Source organism: Dasypus novemcinctus, chromosome 17 (genome assembly GCF_030445035.2).
Source record: "Dasypus novemcinctus isolate mDasNov1 chromosome 17, mDasNov1.1.hap2, whole genome shotgun sequence".
NCBI lineage: Eukaryota > Metazoa > Chordata > Mammalia > Cingulata > Dasypodidae > Dasypus > Dasypus novemcinctus.
Genome location: NC_080689.1, coordinates 1,476,804 through 1,504,377, shown reverse-complemented (window position 1 = coordinate 1,504,377; position 27,574 = coordinate 1,476,804). Strand labels below are relative to the sequence as shown.

Genomic DNA, 27,574 nt, shown 5'->3' with positions numbered 1-27,574 from the left:
CCAAGACCTGAGACCCCCGCGCTCATCTCCAGAGATGCGGTGCAGGAAGGCCAGTGGCCGCTGCCCACCCCAGAGCAGGCCGCTCCTCCTTACCCCTCCAGCGCAGTGCCCGCAGCGCCACACAGCAGGCCCCTCCCGGGCTCGGCGTCCCCAGAGGCCGCCCCCAAGCAGAGGCCCGGGAAGGCGGCCTGGAGGCGGAGAAGGCCGGCGCGTGCCGGGGCAGGTGGGAGTCCTCAGCCCCGCGTGGCCCCTCGTCCCCAGGGACTCACGGCGCAGGCGCTCACTCCGGGCGCCCTCGCTCATGGGGTCTCGTTCACCGACAGCAACCTGCGGGGACGGCCCCCCGGCCCTCTCTGAAGCCGCCTCTGAGCGGAAGCGCAGCGAGAGGGGCCAGGAGGGTGGCGTCTGGACTGTGTGCCGCGTGGGGGGCACGAAGCTCAGGCTGAACAGGAGGCGTCGGCCCACCTACCGCCCAGAGGACCAGGAGGCCTTCTACCGGCTGCTGGGTGCGCGGCTGGGGGCCGGGCGGGGCGGGTTCCACAGGCGAGGGGCCAAGCCCCAAGGCGGCAGGACACCCCCGGGGCGCATTTACCCCAGTGAGGGCTCTAGAGCTGTGGGAGGGGAGGGCAGCCACGCTGGGGACTCGAGCTCCAGTGGGAGCAGACGACCGCCGGGCGAGCAGCATCAGGAGCCAGCGACGGGCAGTGAGAGGGACGCAGGGGACGGGAGCGCGAGGATGGGGCCTCCATGGACAGGCTCCTCGGGGAGGGACGGCAGGGCCCAGTGAGGGGCAGCATGCCAGGGGCCGGGGGTGCCCAGGAGGACCTGGTGGGCTCCTCACCGCCCGACTCGGCACCCACCAGCCCCAGAGGCTCCTTCAAGTCAGGTTTAAATTCCCCGAATAAAGCCTTAAGCCCAAGCTCCTCAGCTTTGCCGGCCGTGCCGTCTGCCGTGCCGGTCATGCCCTCACTCCTCCCAGGCGCTGGCGCCCAGTGGCCACCACTCCTGGAGTGAGGGGGGAGCTCCTGAGCCCGGGGCCGGGCCCCTCCCACCTCCAGGGCTCAGGGGACAGGGGGCAGGGGCTCCGCAGCCCCAAGCACAGGGCCAAGTGCAGAGGCAGAGCCGCAGCATCTCACAGGCCCTGGGCCCCCACTGCACAGTGAAGGCCCGGCCCGACGCACACCAGCGGAAGGCGCCACAGCCGTCGGGGCTCACGGACCTCCCGGGGAAAGGGGAGCCTGCCCTATCCACGGGGCAGGGGCTCGGGGCCAGGCCTCAGGCTTCCTCCTCCTCACAGAGGACCCTGTGGTCCAGAGCTTTCTGGAGGCTGACATCTTCCTCAAAGTGTCTGACAAGGTACGCACAGCTCAGGGAGGATGCGGGCGTCTGCGGCGCGCCGGCAGCGAAGACAGGGGCACAGCCTGGGGAGGACACGGGGGTCTTGTGCGAGCCAGCGGTGAGGGCAGGGCCCCTCCCGGCCTGCCCGCCTGGGCAGCTGCTGGAGGCCCCTGGGCTCGCCCGGGGAACGGGCCGGCCCGCAGCACCTGCAGCTCTGCCTCTGGCGCCCCAGTACCTGCTGTCCATGGTGGTGGAGTACTTCGGCCGTCTGGGGCTGCCCGGACACCTCTACAACAGGATCCACTTCTTCCTGGCCCTGTGAGTGTCTGGGGTGGCCCGCCAGCGGCCCCAGGGCAGGCGCCAGCACGGTGCTGGGTGCGAGGCGGTCGGGAAACGGTCCGCTCCCGGAGGCTGCGCTGCCCCTGCCCCCTGCCGCCCCAGGCCACGCAGTCCCGGGCGCACCCCTCCTGCCTCGGGTGCAAGCTCCCCCTCTGCTGTGGCAGCTACATCGCCTCGGACATGGAGGAGGACAACCCCGTGTCCAAGCGCAGCATCTTCCAGTTCCTGCTGGGCAAGGAGCACTGGCCAGACCTCTACAGGGACTTCCTGAGGCTGAAGGTGGAATTCTTCCACGCCATGGGGCACCGGGCCTGGGTCACTCCAGAGCTGTGTGAGGAGGTCCGCTGGGGGCCAGGGCGCGCTGGGCTGGGGGCTGGGGTGAGAGGCGTGCTGGGCTGGGGGTGAGGGGCGCGCTGGGCTGGGGGCGGGGCTGGGGGTGAGGGGCGCGCTGGGCTGGGGGCCGGGGCAAGAGGCGCGCTGGGCTGGGGACTGGGCTGGGCTGGGGGTGAGGGGCGCGCTGGGCTGGGGGCTGGGCTGGGCTGGGGGTGAGGGGCGCGCTGGGCTGGGGGCGGGGCTGGGGGTGAGGGGCGCGCTGGGCTGGGGGCTGGGCTGGGGGTGAGGGGCGCGCTGGGCTGGGGGCGGGGCTGGGCTGGGGGTGAGGGGCGCGCTGGGCTGAGGGCGGGGCCCTTGACCCGGAGCTCACGGCGGACCCTCAGATCCAGGCGCAGAACCCACACCACTGGGTCTGGAGCCGGGTGCGCCAGGGCGCCCCGTAAGTGCCCCCAAGGGCCCCAGGCAGGAGAGGCGCTGCAGGCGCTCCAGGTGAGCAGCGCGGCCAGCCACCCTCTGCAGCCAGGGTCCCTGTGGCCTGGGGTGGCCGGGGGTGGTGTCATCGCCCGGGGCTCCTGGCTGCACATGCGCAGGGCGAGGGCTCTGAGGCGGTGATTCCAGGGTTTGCACCCAAGTCCCCCAAATCCCTGGGTGGCGACCGGTGCACGGGCAGCCGCGGTCTCAATCTGCGCACGGTGTTTTTCAGGAAAGCTCTTGGAAACGCAGCTCCAGGTAATCCATACCTCTGCAGAGATTTGATCCCAGTTGAAATTTTTAAACAAAAGGACGTGAAAAACACTATGGCCATCCTTCCCGAAAAAGGGACTTTGTCCTGGTGGCTCTCAGAAGAGAGAAACACGTTCAAGGCCGTCCCACTGCGTGTTTTGTTTCCCATGGAGAGTCGTGGGCTGGTCCTGTGTGGCCCCAGGAAGTCCTGGAGGGGGGCGGGATGAAACCGAGAGGGCCTTGCAGAAGCTTCCAGAACAGCAGCTTGGGATGCGCGCTCTCTGGTCTAAGTTTAGCTTCTGTATTTGGCTTTCCTTGAGTGGGCGAGGAGCCCCTGCCTGGGCAGCTTGGCCGCCTGAGGGGTGCCCAAGGGGTGCAGCAGGGAGGAGTGCGCTGGAGAGACCTGCGTCTGGCCCAGTTCAGCGCAGCACGTCCCCGGCTCGTACCTGAGCACCGGGTGCCTCTGCGTCCCAAAGTCGCCCAGAGGCCAGTGGGGCCGCTGTTCGTCCTCTTCTGCTACTCGGACCTCCTCGGCGCTGCCCCCTCCCACGCACCAGGCGCCGCGATGCTGGATGCTCGGCTCTGGCCTCACGTCGCCCTTTCCTAGTCGCCCCCCGACTTCCCAGCAGGAAGCAGCTGCAGAGGCCCCGCACCGGGTCCAGCTCCTCGCCTGTGGGTGGGCGGGCTCAGGCAGAGGCAGGGCGGGGCCAGAAGCTGGGCGCCCAGTGGGCATCTGCTGAGAGGTCCCTGGACATCCTGGGGAAGGGTCTGCAGTGACCTGGAAGGGAACCTCGGAGAGACTGAGAACAGGAAGAAGGGGAGGGACAAGAAGTCCAGCAGGAGGCCAAGGAAATGGCTGGGAAAAGGCAGAGAGGGCAGGGGCGCAGGCAGGGGCTGTTTTCCACACACAGGGCTGAGGACAGCTGCCCTCCAAGCCTCTCCCGCCCATCATCAGTGGCCGTCCATGGCGAGACGACGGGGACCTCAGCCAAGGGCCACTGGGGTCAGCACAGATGTAAGGCCAACGCAAGGGGCTACGGCACACAGGCCAGATAAGAGGTCGTGCACACAGGTGGGCTAAGGGGCAGCCACATGCACACAGGATAAGAGGGGGCCAAGTGCACACAGGTAGGATAAGGGCCACGTGCATACAGGTGGGAATGGGGCACGTGCACACAGGTGGGATAAGGGGGCACGTGCACACAGGTGGGAATGGGGCACGTGCACCCCGTCGGGTAAGGGAACCTCATGCGAATCCAGCTCTGCCGACACAAAAGGCCAAGTTTACAAAGGGAGGAGGCGTGAGGGGGCCTTAGGGCTGCCGGGGGCACCTCGAAAGCTGGGAGGCACGGGAAGCCCAGGGAAGGTGTGGGAGGAAGGCGGCGTGTCAGGTGTGTTCACACAGCAGATGCCAAGAGTATAAGCACAGAGAAAATGTGCCAAGCTCAAGACACCCAGCAAACACAAGAGAAACATGAGCAATACCACACAAACGTAACAGGCCAGTGTGTGCGGTACTGTCAGTAAATCTGAACTCATTCTGAAAGTACCGGGCGGTTTTGGACTCGCAGCACAGCCCGCTCTATGCCGCTGGCGACCATCCTGGGGCGGGTCCGCAGTGCTGAGCACAAGGGGGGTGCACCGACAACCCCAAAACGAGAGCAGAAAAAAACAGACTTGGTTCCAAAATCAGGAAAACTCAGGCTCAAGATCCCCAGAGCTCTGGAAGGGCACCCAGGAGGGGCGGTAGGCGGGGCATGGGGGGCAGCAGGTGGCGCGTCCACACGTGGGATGTGGGGGGCACCGCAGGTGGGGTGGGGGGCAGCAGGCAGGATGTGGGGGGGCAGTAGGCGGGCCCTCAGCACACGGGCCCAGGCCACTCCGGGACAGTGGCCAGGTGGGTCCTGCGGCTGTACTTGCTCAGTAACTTCAGAGTTTACAGCTACAAACTTCATCACTGACGTTCTTAGAGGAAAAATACCTGCAGGTGCCAGCCCAAGACCGCCTAGTCCCCCTCCTCTTCCTGCGGACAGGGCTCACTTGGCAGGACCGCCCGGGGCCCTCGGGTCAAGGGCTAAAGAACTGCGGTCCAGTAATGCCCATGGCCCCGCTGCCCCCAGCACTGCTCCCAGACACCCCAGCCCGCAGCTTCAGGTCCCAGACTGGGTGGGAGCCTCAGGCTGGGGCTTGACTTCCTTCCCAGGCCCCACAGGGGGCATGGGGGTCCTGTTCGCAGGCCGCACACAGCGCCAGTCCAAGTCGCGCCGCTGCTCATGGAAAGCACGTCCACCCTGCGTCACCCGGCCAGCCACGGCGAGCCCGCACCCGCTCTGGCACCACTGCTCATTGAAAGCACGTCCACCCCGCGTCACCCGGCCGGATGCAGCGAGCCTGCGCCTGCTTCTGGCACCGCTGCTCAGAGCCCTTCCTGGTCTCGCCCTCCACCGTGTGCTGAAATGGATGCACTCCCAGGCAGGGCTGCTGCCACCTGAGGAACCAGAACCAGAGTCCCCCAGAAGTCAGGCACGGCCGCAGCCTGCTGGACTGCAGGCTTGCCCGTTGCAGGATTAAGGTGCTCTCCCAAAATGCGGTGCTGGCAGGTGTCGCTGCCTTGGCTGAGAGCTCCAGTGGAGCTGGGAGGCCATCCTGAGGTCACCCTTACTAAATCACAAACTGCCCGGGTGGGCACGGCCTCAGCCACGGGCTCCTCTAAGCCCGGAGGACATGACCCCCCAGGCCAGCCCGCGATGAGGAACTCCCTCACGACGCGGCCTCAGGACAAGGGCCCACACGTCCAGCGGCCACAGGCTGCTCCTCTGAGCTTTTCCTTAACACCCTGCCTGGAAGCACGACGGACACGATTTGGTGCCACCTGAATCTGTGCTCCCTGCTCTGCATGCCAGGACCCCAGGAAAGCACTCCTGTTGCCCTGCAGCTTGGCTGGGTGCTTCTCAGTCGACTGCCCAGCGCCCACTTCCCCGCCTGGTCCCCGGGGCTCGGGCGGCCCGTCCTGTGCAGAGCAGGCATTCCACTCGCTCACGCACCACATGCCTGCTGGCAACAGGCCAGCCCCTGCTCTAGGCACCGTGAGTTGGGGAACAAAACTCCCTGCTCTTGGGCAGCTGACATCTCAGCAGGGGAGATACCTACAGGACAGCCGGGGATGGAGGGCAGAGGCCAAGCTGGCCACTGGCTCCATGGGACTGGCCCGATGGGACTGGCCCAATGGCCCTGGTCTCTCCCCGTGGTTTGCCCCTTGGTGGTGCCTGAGCTGCTAGACGCCGCTCCTCAGAGATGGTGCCTGAGAGGAGCCCGCTCCATTTCTGCCACTTGTGACCCAAGAGCCCAGCAAGGCTGACGCTCTCATGAACCGAGGCCCTTCGCAGCCCAAGACCCGAGAGCAGACTGGACGCACGGTGCCCACAGAGGGCAGGTGCACGCCCACACGCCCTTGCTTTACCGCAGTGGACTAGACAGCCCCAGATGGCCTTTGGCTGCACTGCTCGACATCTTCCCGACCTCACAAATACCGAAAATCCATCAAACCTGCAAGCCGGCCAAGTCGTGACCCACAGAGGCTGCGTGTGCATCTCCTTCACCTCCTGCCAACCGCCTGTCCCCCCTCGTTCCCCCACACGGAAGCCTGGGACGGCTCTGTCCATCCCAGAGAAGAGCCCAGGGCCATGGCCCGGCAGTGCCTCTTCCCCAGCTTACCAGACACTTCCTCTGCCAGCAGCCCATGGCCCGAGGCGGGAGCCCCGCCCCACCTCACATGGAAACAACTTTAAGGTGGACACACAGGTCTCCATCTAAGGCTCTGGACCTGGCCAGCTGCTTGTGGCAAGGGGGCACGCTCACTCTGCCTGACCTGCCCTTACACAGCAAACCTCCCAAGAGCCACGGCAGAGGGCACGTTCTGGCAGGAAGCCAAGCTCAGGGCAGTCCTGCCCTCAGCCGCCTGAGGAGCGGCGCTGCCTCCACACCTGAGGCTCCAGGCATGGGCGGGAGGATGCAGCTCCACTACTTACGCAGGGCATGTGTCCACAGGTCCTGAGAGCCACAGTAGCCAGGAGATCAGGCCAGCCAGATGCGTTGGGGTGCAGGGGTGCAAAGAAATTTGGAACTTTTGGAGAGCAGCTGAGGATCTGGGAATGAACAAGGAAGCTGGATGTCTGGGAGCCGGGAGGTACCGGGGTGGAGCCAAGGGCGGAGAGTGGTCTGTGGGACGTGGGCAGGCCCCACTGCAGGAGGCGCTGGGGTGTCCCCAGCAAAAGGGATGCGGGAAGGGGAGTTGAGGGCTAGAACCGGGCCGAGGACTGGAGGGGGATGAAAGGCAGGGCGAGGGCAGGCTGGTGGCTCTGACGGACGGGCACTGGGGGCAGGGGCAGAGCAGGCCCTGCCAAGCTAGAGCCGCAGGGTCTTGGAGACATGGGCACCTCCTGCCCAGGTGCCCACCTGCAGCTCCTGCCAGAGAACAAGGCAACGCAGTCCTCACACCCTCCAGGCTGAGAAGACAGGGAAGAGGTGGCAGAGATGGGGAGCTGAGGACCAGCCCACGGAGTCAGCGTGGGGAGATGACCCAGAAGCGAAGGAGGGCTGTGCAGAGAGCTGGCACGCAGGGATCGGCCGCGCTCCGCGGAGGACGAGGCGGTGGTGCTGAGCGCACAGACACGGGGCAGGGCCTGCAGCAAGGAAGCTCGTGACGCAGACTTGCTGGCTCGGCCTGCAGTTTGCTACCTGCATACATTTACCCACGACATTCCCAGTTTACGCTCTAGGGATGGTCTTCGTTTCCTGAACGGCACGGTAAGCGGTAATTAAAACACTCTCAATAGGGAAAGGTCTGCCCAGATGTGAACAGGACCGTAAGAGAAGCACAAGGGCGCTAACTCGCTTCCAGCTGCCGGCCCCGGGATGGGAGCCTGCACGGCACAGCCATGCGGAGTCACGACCAGGGCCAGCCCACCGCGGAGCACCTGGACGGAGACTGGACAGCGAGCCACAATGAGGCTGCCTCACCCCCGAGTACCGGACAGCAAGCCCGAGGCCGCCTCACACCCGAGTACTGGACAGAAGCCGCAATAAGGCCCACCTCACACCTGAGTACCGGGGGAAAGGCAGAGGGAGCAGGAGCGTGTGGTCACCCACAGACGCACCAATGACACTAATATCATGTTCATATATCACAAAGTAGGTAGAAAAACTTTTACTAGAAGAAACTTTAGTCAGGAGGGTTGTTTCAGAACGGTTCAGAAAGCAACAGAGCAATTCAATTAACCCACTTGGAAGGCAGAGGCCGCGCAGTCAAGAGCGGCAGGAAAGGGTCTGCGCGGCTGCTCTACGTGTCCCTGCCACCCCTGCCCAGCGCTGGGTCCTCCTGCCCTCCAAGCACCAGGATGGCTTGTGCCGAGGGGTGGGGGGCTCAGGGGCTCCTCTCCCTGGACCCAGTCTGCCCGTCTGTAGCCCACCGGCCCTGCCCTCCCCAACTGAGCCATGCTCTCCGCCCCAGCCCCGCTGTTCGAGGTCACGTGAGATAGGAAATCAAGACGGCTGCTGGCGCTGCTCCCCAGTCCACGCAGGGCAAACGCCCTGCCCCACCCCATCGTCAGTCCCAGGGTCCATGCTGGCAGGGGACGGCAGCAGAGGTCACAGAGGTCCACAGCCTGGCCTTCCATCCATGCCTCCCCACTCCGGCCCCTTCCCGACCCGACAGGCCGTGCTGCTGTGAAGCAAGCGCCTGAGCAGACCGCGCCGAGGCCCGCGCTCGCCTGCATCTTCTGTTTCTAGGCTGGCGCTGCCCCCTGGGCCCGGCTGTGTTCTCCGGCTCCCAGATGCCACCCTCTTCAGGCACCTGCTCAGACCCGGACTCTGGCCACACCTCCGGGCAGCCCCCGATGGGTTCCTGCTCGGCACAGGTCCCAAGACGGACCTTCAGACAAGGGCACGGACCTGGAGACCTTGGCAATAGCAGGTTCAGAATCACAGACTCCGCCACGGCGGTGGTACGGACTTGGAGCCACCACGAAGCGGGAAACGGCATCTACGGCCCAGGATGATGAATTCAAACCGCGTTGGTCTGTCTTTGCAGAAAGAGTCACCAACATAGCAAGCCTCTCAATGGAAGCACACCCAGGTCTTGTGCTCCTGAGGCAGTGCTCCTAAGTCCTCCTGAGCAGTCCTAAGAAATGCTCCTGAGCTGTGCTCCCGGGGCAGTGCTCCAGAGGCAGTGCTCCATCCTGCCCTGGGCACACCAGCCCCCGTCCTTCTGCACTCTGCTGGCCTCTTGCTTGAAAATTTTAAAATTTTCCAACTTCAAAATCAAAAGAATTTTACAATAAACACATGCGCACCACTCTAGGTTTTATCATTTACATTTTATTCCAATTGCTTTATCCCACATATCTCTCCTTTCCTGTTTCAACTTATTTCCTGATGCATTTTAGAGTAAACGAATTACCTCAGGAGGACACATCATTAGAGAACAGTAATTGTGCATCTGTCTATTCTGTTCAGGTCCATCACAGTTTCTTTTTTAAAGAAGTATCACAGTTTTGCGATTGCTTTTGCATCTCTGTCCATTTTGATATCTGTCTGTAATTGGAGTTTTTTTTTTTTTATCCCCCCCATGGCTTTTCTTTTGCATGCTGTCTGCTGTGTCCATTCGCTGCATGCTCTTCTGTGTTTTTGCTCGTTTCCCTTTTTCTGCTGCGTCACACCTTGCTGAGTTGGCTCTCCGTGGCGTGCAGGCAAGCCTACCTTCACAAGGAGGCCCCAGGATGCACGAGCAGACAAGGTGCAAACAGAGCAGACAATGAGCCAAAAAAAACAACAAAAAATGAGCAAAAATCTCTGCCACTATTTCTTTGCATAGATGTTTTCTTCTCGTAAATGCTCCTTCTGTATGTGAATCTTCAAATCATCCTCTATTTTAAAAGATATTTTTGCTAGGTATAGAATTCTGTATTCAGAGCTGCCTGGGGTTTTAAAGACGCGGCTGCAGTTTCCAGCGTGCCCCGGTCCTCACTGGCACGCTGCTGTAATTTCAATCTGTCCTCGGTACGTAGTTATTTTCTTCTCTGACCACCTTTAAGATGAGCTCTTTACCCCCGGTTTTCAGCAGTTTGACTCTAATACGTCTAGATTTTGTGTGGTCTGGTTTGGTTTTTGTTTTCCTTTCCTGCTTGGAGTTCTCTGAGTTTCCTGCCTCTGAGGCATAACATCTTCAACTAAAACTTGCTTCTTAAAAAACTTTGCACTTTTGAGCACAAAATCAACTCAATGACTTGCCACACTTTGAAGACACTGAAAAGCGCTACCTAGACCAGCCCCACTGCCCTAGTCTCTGAAGCGCAAAACTAAAGCAATCATCACAAGTTTCTGAAAACAAAGCAAAAACTTTATTTATAAAAGTAACTTCTCAGTTTATGTATCATATAATGTTAACGCTGACAACAAGACAGTCTCTGGAACACTGACAACACATTTTTAAGTGCATCTCATTTCCCTCGAGCTGCATCACGTCCGGCTGCGACGCCTGTCACTGCGGTGCGTCGCGCTGCAGGGCGGTGTCCACGGCGAGCTCACGTGGCCATGGGCTGCGGCTCCGCGAGCAGCACAGGAGCCAGTCTCAGCAGGGCTCGCACCGGCACCTTCAGCGGCTTGAGCCTGCAGAGGAGGCCAGCAAAGCCGGCGCTCCCTGGAGAAACGGAAACGGGGGTCACAATCTGGGTGCCGTAGCTGCCTTACCGCGCCGATCCCTGTAAAGCAGGTGTGCGTCCCTCTGCCAGTAACGGCCCACAAACAACACGTAAATTAGGAATTTCCCTAATGCGCTGTAAAATACGATTTGGCATAGAAGATTAAATTTATCCATTCTGACATCTCTCCATTTCAGAAAGTGATCTATAGCTGGATGTGAAACTATGGATTAATTATATAAATTGTTTAAAAGTAATAAATATCGGCATTTAATTTTAATGACTTTTTTTTTTTTACCCCTGGTTCTAATACTTTTAATTCTTAATCCACACACTGAATACTTTAAATAAAAAAAGAGCACAGGGTCAGCATAAATCCAGTGGAGTAAATCCTGTGCCTCCTCCTCAGAAAGCTATGGCTTGCACCTCTGCTGCACAGGTGCAGCCAGGAGCCCACGAGAGCATGGCCCAAAGGCCCGCTCGGCCGCGTCTCCCTCTCTGCCTTCATCTCTGCCTCACTTGACTCGGTCTCCCGACCCTGTGCCGAGGCCTGGCCAGCACTGCGGGCATGTGGGGTGGACGCGCCTCTGCAGGGCCCGGCATTCCCCCTCAGTGCGCAGTCTGGACATGAAAAAGCGGCTTTCTGGTAAAGGCGTGGTTAGCACAAGAATGAACGTGCACGTGGCATGAAGGGGAAACTGCTGGGGCTTCCTTTCGCCAGGCACTGCCAAGTCAGGCTGGGAATTAAATGTTCAATAAACCTCAGCAGATATTAGGGCAGATTACCTCCTATTTAACTGTTACTAAAACCCAAGCAGAGAGAGTAAACACAGTGAGGAGACGGGAAGACGATTCCAGCGTGCAGGTGGGATGTGGGAAGGAAGAGGTGCCTTACCTTCAACGGGGTTATGGATATGCTCAGGTCTACAAGTATCTTGCTGTCAGTTTCTCCATTTCCCACCTGCTGTTCCTTATTTTCCCTTTCTTTTTTTTCCCTATATTCTTCAGCTTTGTTCTGGGATGCGGTTAAACTATTTGACACACAGTTCTATCCTTTCACGACGTGCTTCTGCTTCAAACACTGATTTGGCAGGACAAGAGCTCTGTCGACCATGACGCTGCCGCGTGTGGTTCCCGCAGTCCCCTCCTCACACGTGTGTGCTCGTCGATCAGCAGCTGCTGGCACCCGGGGACTCCCGGCCGGTGGCTCTGTCCACAGAGCGCTTTCCTCAGGCTCCATCCACAGAATTCACTCCCTCAGCCTGTTCAGCTCCCGGGGCCCTCCAGCCCCGCCTGGGCCGCCCTCACTCCACAAGCCTGCACACTCTCTCGTGGAGTAAGCTGGAGCCACTGCGGGGCGCATCGCGCTTGCTCCACCTCTCTGGGCTGGTGGTGCCATGTCCACATGCTGTTTCGGGCGGGAGTTGGGGTCCCTCTTACCCTGTGCTGGCCTGCAGAGGAAGTCCAGGGTTTAAGTGTTTTCCTCTCTCTTCTTTTCATCCCTCTGACGTGCAATGAGGCGACGGCTCGCTGCAGGCTGAGCTTTTGATCCGCGGCTCCAACCCTGGCCATCAGGCTCTTCAAGTGCCCCCACTTCCTCTCCTCTTACTGGGGGACTGAGGGCAGGCTGGTCTGACCTTCTCGCGGTGCCCCACGTGCCTCTTACACTCTCTGCTGTATCTTTCCTCCACTTTTCTGAGTGTCTACTTTCCACTCCTCTGTCTTCCAGTTCACTTACCTTCTGCTTGTCTGATACGTTGATAGTTAACCAAGGTAGAGTTCTTCATTTCAGTTTATCTTCCTCTTCCGCAATCTCCATTTAACGCTTCTTTATTGGTTCCAGGTTTTTGGTGGAATTCTCCATCTTTTCCTTTTATTTTCTCGGAAATAAAGTCCCAGCCTGATGACTCTAAAACACCCACATCATGTGCAGGCCTGTCTCTTAATCTGGGTCCCCCGCTGCTCTCAGCCTTTGCTTTGTCTGGCAGTCTGACTGCACGTGAACACCGCACATCAGCACCGTATGGCTCTTGACAGCCCTTCTTCCTCCTAAGCTGAGCCCCACTGTCAGGCAGGGGAAATTCAGGCAGCTCTCTGCAGCTCTGCTCCAGGCTGATTTCAGGCCTGGTCTTCTCAGTTCTGCGCTTGCTCACAGGGCTTGGACCTGCAGCTTCTCACCTGCGAGCTGGTGAGCTGTCCTGTGCTGCGCCGGGCAGGTCGTGAGCGCCCTTCTCTCCCTGGTTCTGGGCTGTGCTGGCACTTCACAGGCCCCGCCTCGGCTCCGTGCTTCTTTCTAAAGGGTCCCTGTGGGTGTGCAGGTGAAGGTCTGCGTGCCCTGGGACAAGCACAGCCAGGCTTCTGCGCCCAGGTCCACCACTGCTGCCGGCGCTGGCTCCCCACCCGGCTGCAGAGCTGCCTTTTGTTGGTTCTACAAAACTACCTCCTGTGCTGTGAATCGGCAAATGCCTTGGGGAAGACAGTGAACGGGAAGTTTGGTGCCTCCCTCTTCTTCTTTGCTGTTCTTGCCCTCAGTAAGTCCTGCCAGCACAATCACTGCCAGGTCCTTTAAGGCTCTTTCACACATTTTGTCAAGCTTTTGTATTTGTCTTTGGTGGAAGAGCTAGCCCAATACAAGCAAAACTATCATGGCCAAAACCAGAAGCCTCTAGATAATGCATTTTTACCCAAGGTTTTTAAAAAAGCAAGAAACCAGAAGAATCATACTTTAAGCTTAAATGAATAAACAAAGCAATCATCCTCCTTCTCTTCTCCCTCGAGTACAGGGCAGCAATTTGAAAGTGACAAACAATTAAGGGTGCTTAGAATTAATTACCACTTACTGAGTAGTATTAGATTCCATATTCTAAAAAATATAGCCAGATACTAAGACTATTTTTTTTTAATTAAAAAAAAAATACAAACATAGGCAGTTGTTAATTTTAAAGCTTTATGATATTAGAATAAAGACTAGTGATTAAGCAAAAAAACCTGAGCCGAAAACCCTGAAAACAAAAATAACTTTAATAAAAACCAGTTAAAAAAAAGGTCACGAACACTTGGTTTAGCAGGACTATAAACTGGTATTGGGGGACTCTGGGAATAAGAGCCCCCCTTTGCTGCATATAAATGCAAGTTTATGCACATGTAGAGCTCAGATAATTTTTTTCCATTAAAAAGTTCTCAGCAATGACAACCAAACACGAATGACGATGACACCTAACGGAGAAAGTAACTCCAGAAACCCCTCCTCCCGGGCCTGAGAACAGCGGGCGCGCCCTACCTTCCAGGCCGACAGGCGGCAGGTGTCGCGGCGGTGGCACGGCGTGGTACACGAGGAAGCAGGCCAGCGCGCTCAGCTGCGCGTCCTCCAGGGGCTGCCCGCTGAGGTAGGCGCGCACACACATGTCGCCCCCGGCTGTGAGACATGAACAGAAGGAGCACGCTGGGCTCGGGGCTACGGGGCACGGGGCGCCGGCGCTGGCTACCCCAGCTGCAGCTGCTGGTCAACAGGGCTGCACTCGCGGGGCCGTCACGTTTCAAGGACCGACAGTGCCAAGACCGACTGCGTCCCACTGCCGGTGGGAGCGTAAGATGGTACAGAACTCGAAAATAACCGAGTGGAGCAGCGGGGGGAGAAGGCATAGACGACCCAGGAATGGCAGGACGGCATTGACTGTTCTGCTCATTCGTGCATACTTTAAACTCTCCAAGATAAATACAAGAATGTTAACTTTTTAAAGCCTAAGACCTATTTCCTTTGCTCGAGAACTTAAATCTAAGTAAAGAAATATACACCCTAAACATTTCACAGTATGATGAATCTGCTGCATTTTCAGAAAGGATGATTATAGTTGGGTCATCAGTGCACGGCTCCAAAAGGCCACACATACCCTGTAATTTTATTTAGACACAAACTCAATCCTGCCTTCCGATGCTAAGTCTAGGCTCTACGTTTTCAACTGGCTTTGCTGTTCTCCAAGCCAGCTCCAACTGCCAAGGCTAGTGAGTGAGGAGGCCCTGGATTTAAGAGTTTTCAAAGAGCGATGGTCCTTCATTAGAAGGTAAGTGCAGGTTTTGGCGAATCAGAGCAGCAATCAGCTTGGAGAGGCCAGGGCATTGTAAACCCGCAAATGGCCTACAAAGCTATCAGAAAAAGCAACCAGGGCACTGCTTCAGAGAATGCACCAGTCCCTGCCAAAGTGCTGTTGCATTGTATATTCAGTGTTTGCCAAGCAAAGATCTCTGCCAAGATCTGAGGATGTATTTCTAATCAACAGTAAAGGTCTGTTGTATGTGATTAAACACCATGCTGAATAAAAGCAAAATTCCAAAATATATGCACTACCCTATTTTTCCCCCAAAATGAGGATCAAATTATTAAATTTAAAAAATAATGATTAAATTTTTTAAAATCCCAAGGTAAAGTGACAGGTCAGGTGAAGGTATTAACCACAAACTCCGGGATTGTAACCGCTGCCCTCCACCTCGATTTCTCACAACCTGGTTCACAAATGGGTTTTTTTCAGGAATTTGAGTCCTAGGAGTATAGGTGGATAGTTACTGAATTATGTTCAGGCTCTCAGGTTCTACTGATTACTAACGGCTTTAAATAACCCAGAACCATTACTGCCGATCTTATGAAGGTTAGTGCTGCCACAGGCAGGCTGCTGCCAGGCGAGCTTGTGGAAGAACAGGAACGAAGTGAGGCAAGAGGCGGTCAAGACTGAGGCCTGCACGGCCCCTCAGGCCCGTCTCACTCCCCACACGAGGGGGGCTCACTCCCTCACGGCAGTAACTCACTCACAACTCCCTCGGCACCCGAGTCAGGACTTCCACAAGGTTTGCTGGCGCTGCCCGACTCACAGGCCTGGCGGCAGGCACTCGCCCAGCAAGCCCTCGCCAAGTCTCAGCGCAGCGGGAGCACAGGGAGGGAGGAAAGGAGACGGCCCTCGAGGGAAACAGCATGAGGCTGGGGCGTCCAGCGGGTGTCGCCACACACACACCCCGGCAGGCGAGGTCAGCCACGGACCCAGCCGGGCACGCTCGCTCCACAGCCACCCCGGCTTCCGCCCACGTTGTGCTGCTCACAGTGCAGACAGGTAAACAGCTGAGCACGCAGAACCACGGCACGGTACCTTGCAGCCACTGGTCCAGCGCACTGTCCACCGTGCACTTCGCGACCGGGAGGAACTCGGAGTTGAGGAAGAGCCCTCGCCTGGGGAGGCTCTGTGGCCGCTCCTGGTGGCTTCTGGAGCCAAAAAATTCTAGCACCAACTTCACCTGCCAGAGCTCCGACGTCTCAGACATCTCTCCTCTTCCTAGTCTTCTTATAGCCTTGAAGAGAAAGAGCAACAGTGAGGATTTCATGGAAGAGCGGACCACCCCAGGCCTTGTGCCCAGCGCCACATGCGCAGGACGATGCCCTCTCTTCACTGTGCCCCAAACCAAGAGCTTTCAGGACAAGCAGCAAAAGCTCTAAAAACCGAGACCACAGGTTCAAGTCAATCTCCAGCAGGAGACCAAGGCAGGTACAAGACAGCCAGACCAGGCCGGGTGCCGGGGCGGGCAAAAACCACACCACAGGAGTCTGGTCCACAGGGCCGCACAGGAGCGGGCTCACTGGGTACACAGCGCAGGCGCTCGCCAGCCACTGACAGCACAGCTCAGAAGCTGGCTGCTCTCAAAGACGCAGGCCGGCAGGGACACCACACAGTCACACTTCTCAGTCACGGAGCGTGGACTCCAGGGGAAAGGGTCTTTGGGGACTACTTGGTTGTAGTAGAATCCAGCTTTTAACTAAGACTGTTACTTAATGGTGTGATGCTTAGTTCACTGATTTCCCCACTCAGCTTTTCATACAGTGTATTTTACCATTCGAGGTTATGTCCTTTGGCTTAAGTCAGGGTGTCCCAAAAGCTGACCTGCAAACTAGTTATATCATCTGAACTTGAACAGCTGTTTAAAACTACTGATTCTAAACCTCACCCCGGAAATTCTAATTCAGTAGTTAGGGGTGGGTTTGAGGATTTCTACTTTTTAAATTACCCTAGACCAAGTTTAGCCAGGTTATAAAACTACTTGATTAAATGCTTTTGAAAAGCCATACTGTTACCAATAACCTACAGGGAATGAACTGGTCAGATCACTTAGGGAAGCAAACGTTACCTCCTGCATCACCCCTTCTGGGCTTCGAAGCAGCTGCACCACCAAGGACATTTACAAGTGAACTCCAGCTCCCTGAACCACCCCATTCTCACCTAACCTCTCCCGAGCTCACGCACACCGGCAGGATTTCGCATTGCAGCCATCACGGGGCACCGTGTGCTCACTTAGTGCTCCTCTGCACAGCCTTTGTCTTCCAGAGGCTTCCCAGGGGAGGCAGGAGGCACACAAGGATACTGGGACGGGGGCTGGGAATGTACCCTCCTCCCCTAGCCAGGGGGGGGCCAGCAGGAGATATGGGGAATCCTGTCACCAAAAGGCCTAAGCTCTTTCGATGTGTAGAGAGCTTTCAACTCTAGGGTTTCCAGTTTTGAATTTCTAAAAGCAAACGAGAAACTAAAAAGGAAGGGTTCACTATTCCACACACTACTTAAAGTCCAGGACAGATCTCATCCGAAGTGTAACAGGTTTTCAGTCCTTACCTGATCCATTGCTATGTACGCAGGCAACATCTCGGGGGTCTCCTGAGTAACACATTCATAGAGCACCGAAGAAAAGAGGTCCAAGATATCCTGTTTCTGTGGAAAACCAGAATCTTCTAATGGCACACCACTGCATATTCCCAGTGCAATTCAAGAAATAAGTACACAGCGATATAAAAGTGTGACTCATCTTGAACCCATAAATCATAGCACACACAACATCAAACAGCAATGAAACACAACCACAACTAAGGGGCTGTTCAGGAGACCAAATGCTGTGGAGAAGAGGAATGAGACTGGACGTTATGGAGATGTGCCTGCAGTGGGCTGAATGAGGATGATCTAGAAATGGACCCAGCACCAACAGAGGCAGTGGGAAAAATGGCAGAACGAGCTTGGGAGAGGCAGTGCAGGCCAGCCCGGCGTGGCCCAGCCTGGCGCGGCCCAGCAGGGCGGGCTCAGGGTGGCCCGGGCCTGAGCCTCTACTCCAGCACTGTCAACTGTGGGCTCGGGCTCTGGGGCAGCGCCCTCATCCGCAAGCCCTGCTGATGAAGGAGGCAATTATGGGAGTGAGGCAGACAGGAAGGACCCGGGGGTGGGGAAGGTGCTTTCACCCGGGTGCGCAGCAGGGCCAGGGAGGGGCTAGCCTGACCCCGTCCCTAGAGGAGGGAACTGCATCTCTGAGCAGCTGGGAAGTTCTCCAAGACCGCACGCCCTTCAGGGCGACTGGCCGTCCACCCCAGGTCACCAGCCCCCACGTCCACTCTCCGCCTGCCTGTGCATCAAGCAGCCTTTGCATCCTGAAGACAGCATTTTTATGGCCAACAGGAAGAAGGGTTATGAATACAGAGGAACAAAATCAGTGAAGTAGGTTAAAATAAGGGGAGTTAACACTGGAAAAGACACAACAGGGCAAGGGAGCACATGCCAAAATACCGCCTGTCAAGACCAGTGTCTGAGGAACTGTAAGTTGTTTCTTCTACCAAGGTAGGGAGTTACTGAATTTAATAGTTTTAGACTGTGGAAGAGTCTTTATTTGCCAAGCAAAATCTTCTTTTACTTAGTAACATGCCTGAGGCATGTCCTCCATCCTCAAGATATGGATATTAAAGATTTTTTTTGGTCCACAGACAGAAATATTAAACTCTAGTCCCGGGGCTTCAGCAGGCTATATAATGCATACCTGACCCATGTTCACAGCTGGCTTGCAGAAATACTCAGCAAATGACAGGAGTGCCGGATCAGAGGTGAATGCTGAAATAGTTTCAGGCTAAGGAATAAACAAACAAGCAAGAGAAAGTATCAGTGATGCAATCCCACGATGTTCCCATGAAACCCAAGGCGTGCTGACGTGCTGGGGCTTCATCGGCCTATCCTGCTATGAGCTTTAGGAGCTTTTCACACAAGGTAATGTGAACAACCAATTTATCAAAAGGTCAGTGATAAAACAGGAATTGCTGGGAAACAGACTTTGGCCCAGTGGTTAGGGCGTCCGTCTACCATATGGGAGGTCCGCGGTTCAAACCCCGGGCCTCCTTGACCCGTGTGGAGCTGGCCATGCGCAGTGCTGATACGCGCAAGGAGTGCCGTGCCACGCAAGGGTGTCCCCCGCGTGGGGGAGCCCCACGCACAAGGAGTGCGCCCGTGAGGAAAGCCGCCCAGCGTGAAAAGAAAGTGCAGCCTGCCCAGGAATGGCGCCGCCCACACTTCCCGTGCCGCTGACGACAACAGAAGCGGACAAAGAAACAAGATGCAGCAAATAGACACCAAGAACAGACAACCAGGGGAGGGGGGGAAATTAAATAAATAAATAAATCTTTAAAAAAAACAAAAAAAAACAGGAATTGCTGCTTACACAGCTCACCCAAAGGCGGCTTTTCCTCTCCTTTACAAAGAAACTAGAAACCAGAATTGTTATACTGAAAAGGTAAGGAAAAAGAATATCACTCAAACTTCAAGACCAAAAATGGAAGAGGTGGCCTTACCATTTTCCACTGAGATTTAGTTTACCTCTGAATTCCCAGCAGGCAAGAAACTGGGATGTCTTTCAATTTTATACATTTTCCCTATCAAAATTCAAATCTAAACTTAGCTATTTTTCTTTAAAAATTGGATTAGGATCTGGAGATGGGGGTCCAATTATTACAAGAAGCTACAGTGCTCATTTATTTAAACTTGGTCCAAAAAAACTCTTCCCAGGGTATTTTATAGACTACTTACCAAGTACTGTCACACAAAATTCACGGGTGTGAACCACATACATTTAAACAGGAGGCTACTGTAAAGAGTCACCTGTAAGCCACCAACTTAAAATGACATGTCAGTTGAATTAAAGCAAGCCACGGCCTCCTCCGTGGGAAGGGCAGGGGACAGCTCACGCGTGCACCGCCGCGTCTGCTGCGTGTGACAGCCCTCGGGGTCCTGACCACTGTGGTGCTCCTCAGTGCAGCCTGTTCGTGGAATTCCTGAAAACAGGGGCCGGCTGCGAAAGCTGAACGCTAGCTTATGGAGACTCATCCGAGCTCTGGAGTGAAAGGCACGCCGGCCCGGCCCACGGAAAGGAGACTGGCCACACCTGCTCCACCTGCTTCCTTCAGCAGCTGTGCTGGCAGCAGCAGACGCACCCACCAGCCAGCACAGCTGGGTCTACTGCCTTTCCATCCTCACCAGAACTGAAGCAACAACAGGAGGTTTAAAAAGGGGCCAATAAGCACTGCTACGCAAAAATCCTTTTCTATTTTGCCATTAATTTAGCAAGAAACTTTGATCTGAGGATTCACAAGTAAAATTCTCAAAGTAAATATTTTTATGGTGACAAGCTGTCTGTCCTGCCGCTAAAATGCACACCACCGGAGGACTCTCCCCACGGCAGCCAAGTATGAGCACAGGCCAAGGCCAGGCTTTAAGGCCTGCAGAGATGCAGAGGCGCAGGCCGGCTACGCACATCAGCAGCGGCCAGGAGTCCGGCCCTCACCAGTCCACGCTACCTTGAAAGCACGGGCCTCGGAGTTCCTGCTCACGACGGTCTGGGCCAGCAGGCTCTGCCAGCCCATGGGGTCCTCCTTGTAGGAGAGCTGGCCAGCCCTGAGCTTCACGTACAAGACCCCGTCCTTGGAGAGGATTGATCTGAAGGGCAACGACAAGCATTCCTGGCAGTTCTTGTTTTACAAGTCCATGTTCACATTTCCCACTAGGGTGTATGGGGTCTAAAATTAAACCAGTGCCTACAAGAAAGCTAAAATCAAGCACTGCCATTCTCTGCTGTTTGCATTCTGGAATTTGTTGAATGAGAAGACATTTTTACTAGTTGCTAAACACTCAAGTGGGAGCTTCAAAGGCAGAATCTAACCTCACAGCCTTTGTGTTCCTTACAGCACTGAGCACTATATGTGGAACACAGTGTATAAATATTCTAAACACCAAATATTGATTGGCTTGAAGCAGAAAGAAAAGAGTACTGCAACTCCAATGATAGAACAGAGAAAACAGCTATTATACAGGTAGGTGGGGGAATTTTAAATTATAGCAAAACTACAAATATTTTTACAGGGTTTTTAAACTTTTCATAAATTTAAATTTATACACTACCTAACGTATAAAATTTTAACATTTTCTGTTTACCAAAGTGAACATGTAACTATTTCCATTCAAATGCAATGGAGCATCATCTTGAATTTATGAAAACATTCTAACAATGTTAGAATGGTAAACATGCAACAGAAGGTAACAGTCTAACATATTAACACATTGTTGTTATAAAGTTCCCCTTGGAGACATATACATCAACCTTACATTCTTAACTACACCCTAGATTATCGTTCCAAGAGACAATTCCATTACTGCCTCAACTAAGTAAGTTCAAGTTTCTCTAACAAACACAATATTTAGGTTTCAGTTTTTAAATAAAAATGTTCATTTTCTAATAAAATCCTGTCTCAAAGATACACACCACACTATTCTATATATTGTCATGGCTGACAGCAGAAGGTGACAAGGACCACTGTAGAAAATTATCTCAAATTTATACCTTTCTGCATTTTAGCGCTTCTATTTACTTCCTAAAAAGTGCTTGTGAGAAAGCCGATTTATACTCACTTCAAGTGTTGTGTTCCCTTGCTTAAATCTATGAGCAGTTCCCAGTATCGTGGGCCTTTAACTTTAATCTGCCAAGATAAAGATTACAATTAATCAAAGCTGGAAAATTGCTACTTTGCTAAAATAAAAAAAACGTGCTTCTTGGAGGAAACGAGACCTAACTGGAAAGAAACACCAACAGTGTCACAAGCTCCGTTTCCAGACAAAAATGCATGTGATCCATGTCCTGAGGTCATCGGGTCTATGGGTAAGGACTCTCCGTGCCTGCCCTGCTCCGGAATGCGCCAGGCACCGGCCGGGGCTCTCCAGGACTGCCCCGCTCCGGAACACGCCAAGCAGAGGGTCTGCTTAGCGCTAAGGCAGGGCCCTCCTGTGGAGCCCATGCCTTGAACAGACCCCTAAACCACACCCCGCTTACCTGCTTTAGAAGGTGGAGTTCCGGAAGCAGGGTAGGCGCCATCAGTTCTTCCTTGGTTTGCTCGTACCACTGAGTCCCCTTTACAAATGTAAAAGAACAGCCACAGTTCACCAGGTAGTCAGGGGAAGCAGCGAAAAAGAAAGGCTCCACTCCACAGGCGCAAGTCTAAGGGTCCTCTGCACGGCTTGTGCTTGAAACACCAGCGTCCTGAGGACTGCCCGTCCAGGCTCAGGTGTCTGTACACACCACTGTCCCTGCCAGGAATGCACCCAGGGGGCTCCTCAAACCCCACAGGTGGACGTGGCACTTCTCGACACACACTTCCAATTCTCACGTGCTATTGTCACTGCATCCGTGCCTGGCTCCCCAATGATAAAAGTTCCATAATGAATAGGACAATGCCATCTCCAGAGCCCAGCACAGTTTTGATAGAAGGTGCACTGTAATTTGCCGAATGAAGCAAGGATAAATGACTTGCAATCTATTATTGCATCTCAAATCAAAGACACCCCCTTCAAATACACAATTTTTGGCTTAAAAGCACTCTTCAACAAATCTAAGAATACTTGTGAATCAGTTATTAGCTTTTTAGAACTCTGCAACCAACCATGTAAAGTTACCAACAGGCTTTTATTTCTTTTTTAATTTGGTAGTTCAAACGAGAGGGTGGGGGGGGAAATGGGAGAAATAAATAAATTAATCTTTTTAAAAAAAGGCTGAATGGTCCACAAGACACAAGAACTCTGGATCTGAGGGATGGCCTGCCTCCCACCTTCGTCACTTGCAAGCAATGCGACCTCACAAGCTTAAAGAAGCTCTGCGTCTCAGCTTCCCCGTGAAATGGGCTGAACAACCTACTTCAGTCTATTAATCTGAAGATCAGACCCAAGCGCTGTGGGGAACTAATGTAAAGGAGAAGTGTAAAGCAAACCCCAAACTATCAAATGTGAATTTTTCTTTCAACTTCTACTACACACAGCTTATGTTTACATTCACAAATCAGATAAATATATAAAAAAATATATTAAAAAAATCAAAACCGTGATTCTCTCTGTACATGTGCTCAGATTTTTATGAGAGATCAACTCACTCCTGTCACCTTTTAATCGGCAAAACATGTAAATATTGTGGCCAGCTTCAAACAAAGATGGATGAATAGTAACAAAATCACAGTAAGTCACAGGGAGAGTCACCTTGTAGGTCACCTCCAAGAGGGCGTAGCAGGGCGTGTTTGTGTCCACATCCACAGGCACGAGGAGCCTGGGCTCGGCAGCCAGCACGTACAGGTGACGGAGAGCCTGGAGGTGATACCTGTTCACAGGAGACAGAGAAGGAAGGTCACCACCTCTGCCACCTGTAGCATCTTCCAGGGGACAGCTACCACACAGGAGGAAAGCAACAAGTGCAGGATGGATCCTGCTGAACACAGGCATCTCTCCTCCCTTTCTCAGGAATCTATTTCTAGTTTTGTTTGATTTTATTGTTTAAGGGTGATGGGAAGGAAGGAGGGGGAGAAAGAGTGCCACACGTACTTACCCGCACTCTAAAATACACATATCCTTAGAAGATGGTATACCAAAAATTAATGGGTGGGATTTTGACAATATTTTTCTTTTTGTGTAGGTGTGCTTTCCTGAGTTTTCAAAAACTTTCCAAATGAATGTGAATTATTTTTATAATTATATTACTTTAGAAACAGCAATGGTTATGCTATGGCTTTAAAACTTATATTTCAGAATTTAAACACTAAAAAAGGTTTTGCATTTAACATCCCATAAAAAGACTTAAAAATTTTTTTAAATTATAGTTATAGACAATCTCCTTTTTCGCACTCCCACAAGCTAAAGAAAGTAAAATCAATCAGGGTCAAAAAACCCTGATATTTGTCAGTTACGAAAAGATTTTCATGTTTCTCATCAAACTGCTTTGTTTAAAACTGGTAAGCCAACTGACAGTATGAGTAGTAATGTATGAGTGTGGCTTTCCACTGTATCTTAACTAGTAACTAACTTAATTTTAAAAAGCTTTCCTAAATTGATAGGCAAGAGATGACGTGTCAGAGCTGTCAGTGATCTAGCAGGGCTCTTTCCTCTGTCTAGCATGGGCTTGGACTATGGAAGCAGCTGTCCCTTCTCCGCCACTTACTCTCCCTTAAAATGACCTGGATGGCAATCGTGACTGCCCTGTCTCCTGACCCTTTTCTGGGAGGACCACTGGGTGCCCTTGATGGCGCACACGGGGCGTCCTGGCTGTCACTGGAAAGAAGGACACCACACGCTCTAATGTGCTCCCTCTCCTGCAGGTAGCAGAGCTGCCATGTCGCGAGCTACCAGGGAACTGAAGTGTCAGTGGTCTTTTGTGCTCCAAAACGCTGAGCTTTCGTATGATCTGATTGCTTCAACGTGGCTGGAGGGGCTGCTGGGCACTGCCTCTTCTAAAAATGTCAGCTTTTTTGCTACATTTTGGTTTTTTGTCCCTTCTATGTCATTAATATAAAACTTCTAAACATGCATGTAAAAGAGGCTAAAAGGAGCCCATGCATGCACTGCCATTGAATCACAAGATTCTCTTGTAATTAAACAATGACAGCACAGAAGGCATGGTTCCTCAGCGTCCTTGGCCGAATCCTCTGTTGGTGTTTCTTCCCTACAGGGTATGGCCAACCTCTGCGGCTGGGTCTGGGTTACGCTACTTCTACAGACACATAAGAGCCACTGCCTTATCTGTTCTTTCCACTATGAAAGAGAGAAATCAGCTCAGCTTTATTAACCTGCTTTAACACGAAACCAAAACACACTCACACTCTCCCCAGGAGAACTTAAAGAACACCCCCCGAGGATAGTCACTGGACTCACCGGTTGTCGGTGCTGTGCGCGGGGAAGTGCGGGTACAGCGCACACAGGAGTGCAGCAATGGAAGAGTTTGACGTGCTCAGGGAGTACCTGCAGGGCAGGGCAGATGTGGCGTGAGGGCCAGGGCACAGGCACTGGGGCGCCACGCTAAGTGCAGCACAGGTTAGTCCTGAAGCCATTTCAAGACCATTTAGTACGTAACGCAGGTGCAAAGCCCACCAATGTTCACATCTGAATCAATAACAAGCAAGGTTTTAAGCTAAAATAACAATCCAGAGGTTACAAACGTGGAAGGAGCATGTAGAAAGCACGCTGTATATGTATTAACAAGGAATGCATGAAGTATTCCTCTAGCGGTCCATGGAAAGATTTCACGGTGTCCAGGAGCTTGAATTGAAATTCAAAAAAACATCAATCTTGTAGAGACGTGTTGGTGCAGGTGTGATATATTTATTAAATAACACACAGTATAGTGTGGCCTTAGTAAAAGGTCCGTGGTTTACCCCTGTCTGCTCTAAATACAAAACAGATTTTACTTGTCAACGTGATGAACTTTTTTTCATAAAGGCTACATCTTAGTAAATGATCATTTGAATTTTTTCTTTTTTTTTTTCTCTCCCTTTCTACTCCCCCTGCCCCACTGTCTGCTTTCTGTGTCCATTCACTGTGTCTTCTTCTGTGTCTGCCTTTATTCTTGTCAGTTGCACCTGGAATCGTTTTGTCTCGTTTTGTTGCATCATCTTGCTGCATCAGCTTTCCATGCGTGCGGCACCATTCCTGGGCAGGGTGCACTTTTTTCGCGCTGGGCAGCTCTCCTTACGTGGTGCGCTCCTTGTGTGTGGGGTTCCTCTATGCGGGGGACACCCCTGCATGGCACAACACTCCTTGCACGCATCAGCACTGCACATGGGCCAGCCCATCACACGGGTCAGGAGGCCCGGGGTTTGAACCTTGGACCTCCCATGTGGTAGGCGGACACCCTAACCATTGGGCCAAATCCGCTTCCTTTGAATTTTTTCTTAAATTATTTTACTGTTGTTCAAATTCAGCATAGTAAACAAGCAAATTTTTCAAATTCTATCATTTTTCTTTCAAATATTTTGAATGAAAAATGGTATAAAATATCACAAAAAAACACGTTTGCAACTATTTTGTCTATATTATATATATGCCACACACACAGCCCCAAATCTCTGACTCACCTCATCTCATTTAATAACTGCAATATCAAGTAAGAACTTAGAATGTATCAAGAACTTATCATATAGGGAAGCGGACTTGACCCAGTGGTTAGAGCCAAGATGACGCAACAAAAAGAAACAGATTCCTGTGCCACTGACAACAGAAGCGGACAAAGACGACGCAGCAAATAGACACAGAGAACAGACAACTGGGACGGGGGGGCGGGGGAAGGAAGGGGAGAAAAATAAATAATATTAAAACAAAAAAAAGAATTTATCATACAGACATATTTAGTGAATTACGAAGAAGAGATTTCAAAATGTAAACAAAGAAACAGACATATTTCAGCATGTGCATAGGTGAGTTCCCAGGTATAGATCAGTCTTAGATAAGAAGGGGAAAGCAGGTGACATAGCTGACAAATTTTACCAGTTGGCCAAGAACCATGTTCAGGGAAGTAGACTTGGCCCAGTGGATAGGGCGTCCACCTACCACATGGGAGGTCCGCGGTTCAAACCCCGGGCCTTCTTGACCTGTGTAGAGCTGGCCCATGCGCAGTGCTGATGCACGCAAGGAGTGCCCTGCCACGCAGGGGTGTCCCCCACATAGGGGAGTCCCACGCGCAAGGAGTGCGCCCGTAAGGAGAGCCACCCAGCGCGAAAGTGCAGCCTGCCCAAGAATGGTGCCACACACACGGAGAACTGACACAGCAAGATGACACAACGAAAAGAGACACAGATTCCCACAGAAGAACACACAGCGGGACACAGAAAGCAGACAAATTGCGGGGGGGGGGGGGGATAAATAAATAAATCTTCAAAAAAAAAAAAAAATCCACCCACCCTCCCCCAAAAAAACCATGTTCATAGTCTGGAAGACTCAACATTGCAACAGATGTCAATTCCCCCAAACTAAGATACAAAATCAGTACAATTCCAATCAGTAAGTTAACAGACTACTTAAAGTGGAAAATGGCAAATTAATTCCAATATTTATGTGAAAACACACACAGCCAAGGATAGAAAAAATATACTCATAAAGAAAAAAATCTATTAATAGGTTGGATGACTTGATCTACTGGCTATCAACACTTACTAAAAAACTTATTAAAAAACTAAACAATTAGGAAGAGGATGTGGTTCAACCAGTTGGGTGCCTGCCTACCACATGGGAGGTCTAGGTTCCGGTCCCAGCGCCTCCCAGCACAACAGACACCACCTCCCACCACAACAAGCAAGACACGCCCCACCACAAAGAAACAAAGGTATCTTCCTATTTCATCTTGTAAAAACTTTTAGTTTTGCCATTTACTTTTGGATCTAAAATCTACCTGGAATTGATGTGCATGTGTGGTTTTTCCCAATTAATGCCCATTATTATTGAGAAGTCCTTCCTTTCTCCATGGTTTTGTAGTAGCCCCTTTATCATAAATTAAGTCTTCATATATAGAAGCCTTTCTGGACTTTCTATTATGCTCTGTTGTTTATTTGTCTATACTTGCACCAGTGTAGATTTTATTTGAGGTAAAGAAAGATTTCATAAACACAACAAAAAAAGTACAAACCATCCAAGAAACATATTAAAAATTGGACTAAGAACTTGTTCATCAAAACATACCACTAACAGGGTAAAAAGTCAAGCACAGAGTGGGGGAAAATAACTGTACCACATACAGCTGACGAGAATCCTTCCCAATCAACACAGAAATAAACCAGTATGAAAAAGGGGAGGCATGAGGCCTGGACGTCTAAAAAGGGGCTTTCCAGGTGACAGCTAAGGCACTCAGCATCAGTATTCAAGGACACGGGAATTAAAGCTACAATGAGACACTGCCAGATGGCTTCCAGGACGGCTAAAATCAGAGAGACTAAAAATCTCAAGTGTTGATGAAGATGTGGAACGGAACTTCACACACTGCTGGTGAGCGTGTAAGGTATAAAGTGGAACACACAT

The 27,574-nt window shown here is 53.2% G+C and overlaps 2 protein-coding genes across 4 annotated transcripts in view; one reads left to right on the top strand and one right to left on the bottom strand.

Annotated features, from left to right (window-relative positions):
* Positions 1-301: 301 nt before the first annotated feature.
* Positions 302-2,487, top strand: LOC101447825 (speedy protein E4A-like). Its single transcript, XM_058278023.1, has 5 exons — positions 302-506; positions 1,298-1,356; positions 1,571-1,656; positions 1,842-2,016; positions 2,394-2,487. The coding sequence occupies exons 1-5, from the start codon at positions 302-304 to the stop codon at positions 2,451-2,453; spliced, it is 585 nt and encodes a 194-aa protein (XP_058134006.1). The 3' UTR covers positions 2,454-2,487.
* A 7,620-nt stretch (positions 2,488-10,107) lies between these two features.
* Positions 10,108-27,574, bottom strand: part of ANAPC1 (anaphase promoting complex subunit 1) — a 116,324-nt gene continuing 98,857 nt past the window's right edge. For all 3 annotated transcript variants that reach the window (XM_071208698.1, XM_058278076.1, XM_071208699.1), the window contains exons 39-48: positions 24,443-24,529; positions 22,781-22,898; positions 21,588-21,665; positions 21,170-21,237; positions 20,062-20,200; positions 18,258-18,344; positions 17,075-17,170; positions 15,566-15,764; positions 13,711-13,845; positions 10,108-10,429 (exon numbers count right to left, since the gene is read on the bottom strand). In XM_071208698.1, coding sequence (XP_071064799.1) covers positions 10,314-10,429; positions 13,711-13,845; positions 15,566-15,764; positions 17,075-17,170; positions 18,258-18,344; positions 20,062-20,200; positions 21,170-21,237; positions 21,588-21,665; positions 22,781-22,898; positions 24,443-24,529 — 1,123 coding nt within the window. In that variant the 3' untranslated portion in view covers positions 10,108-10,313. The remainder of the gene's footprint in view (positions 10,430-13,710; positions 13,846-15,565; positions 15,765-17,074; positions 17,171-18,257; positions 18,345-20,061; positions 20,201-21,169; positions 21,238-21,587; positions 21,666-22,780; positions 22,899-24,442; positions 24,530-27,574) is intronic.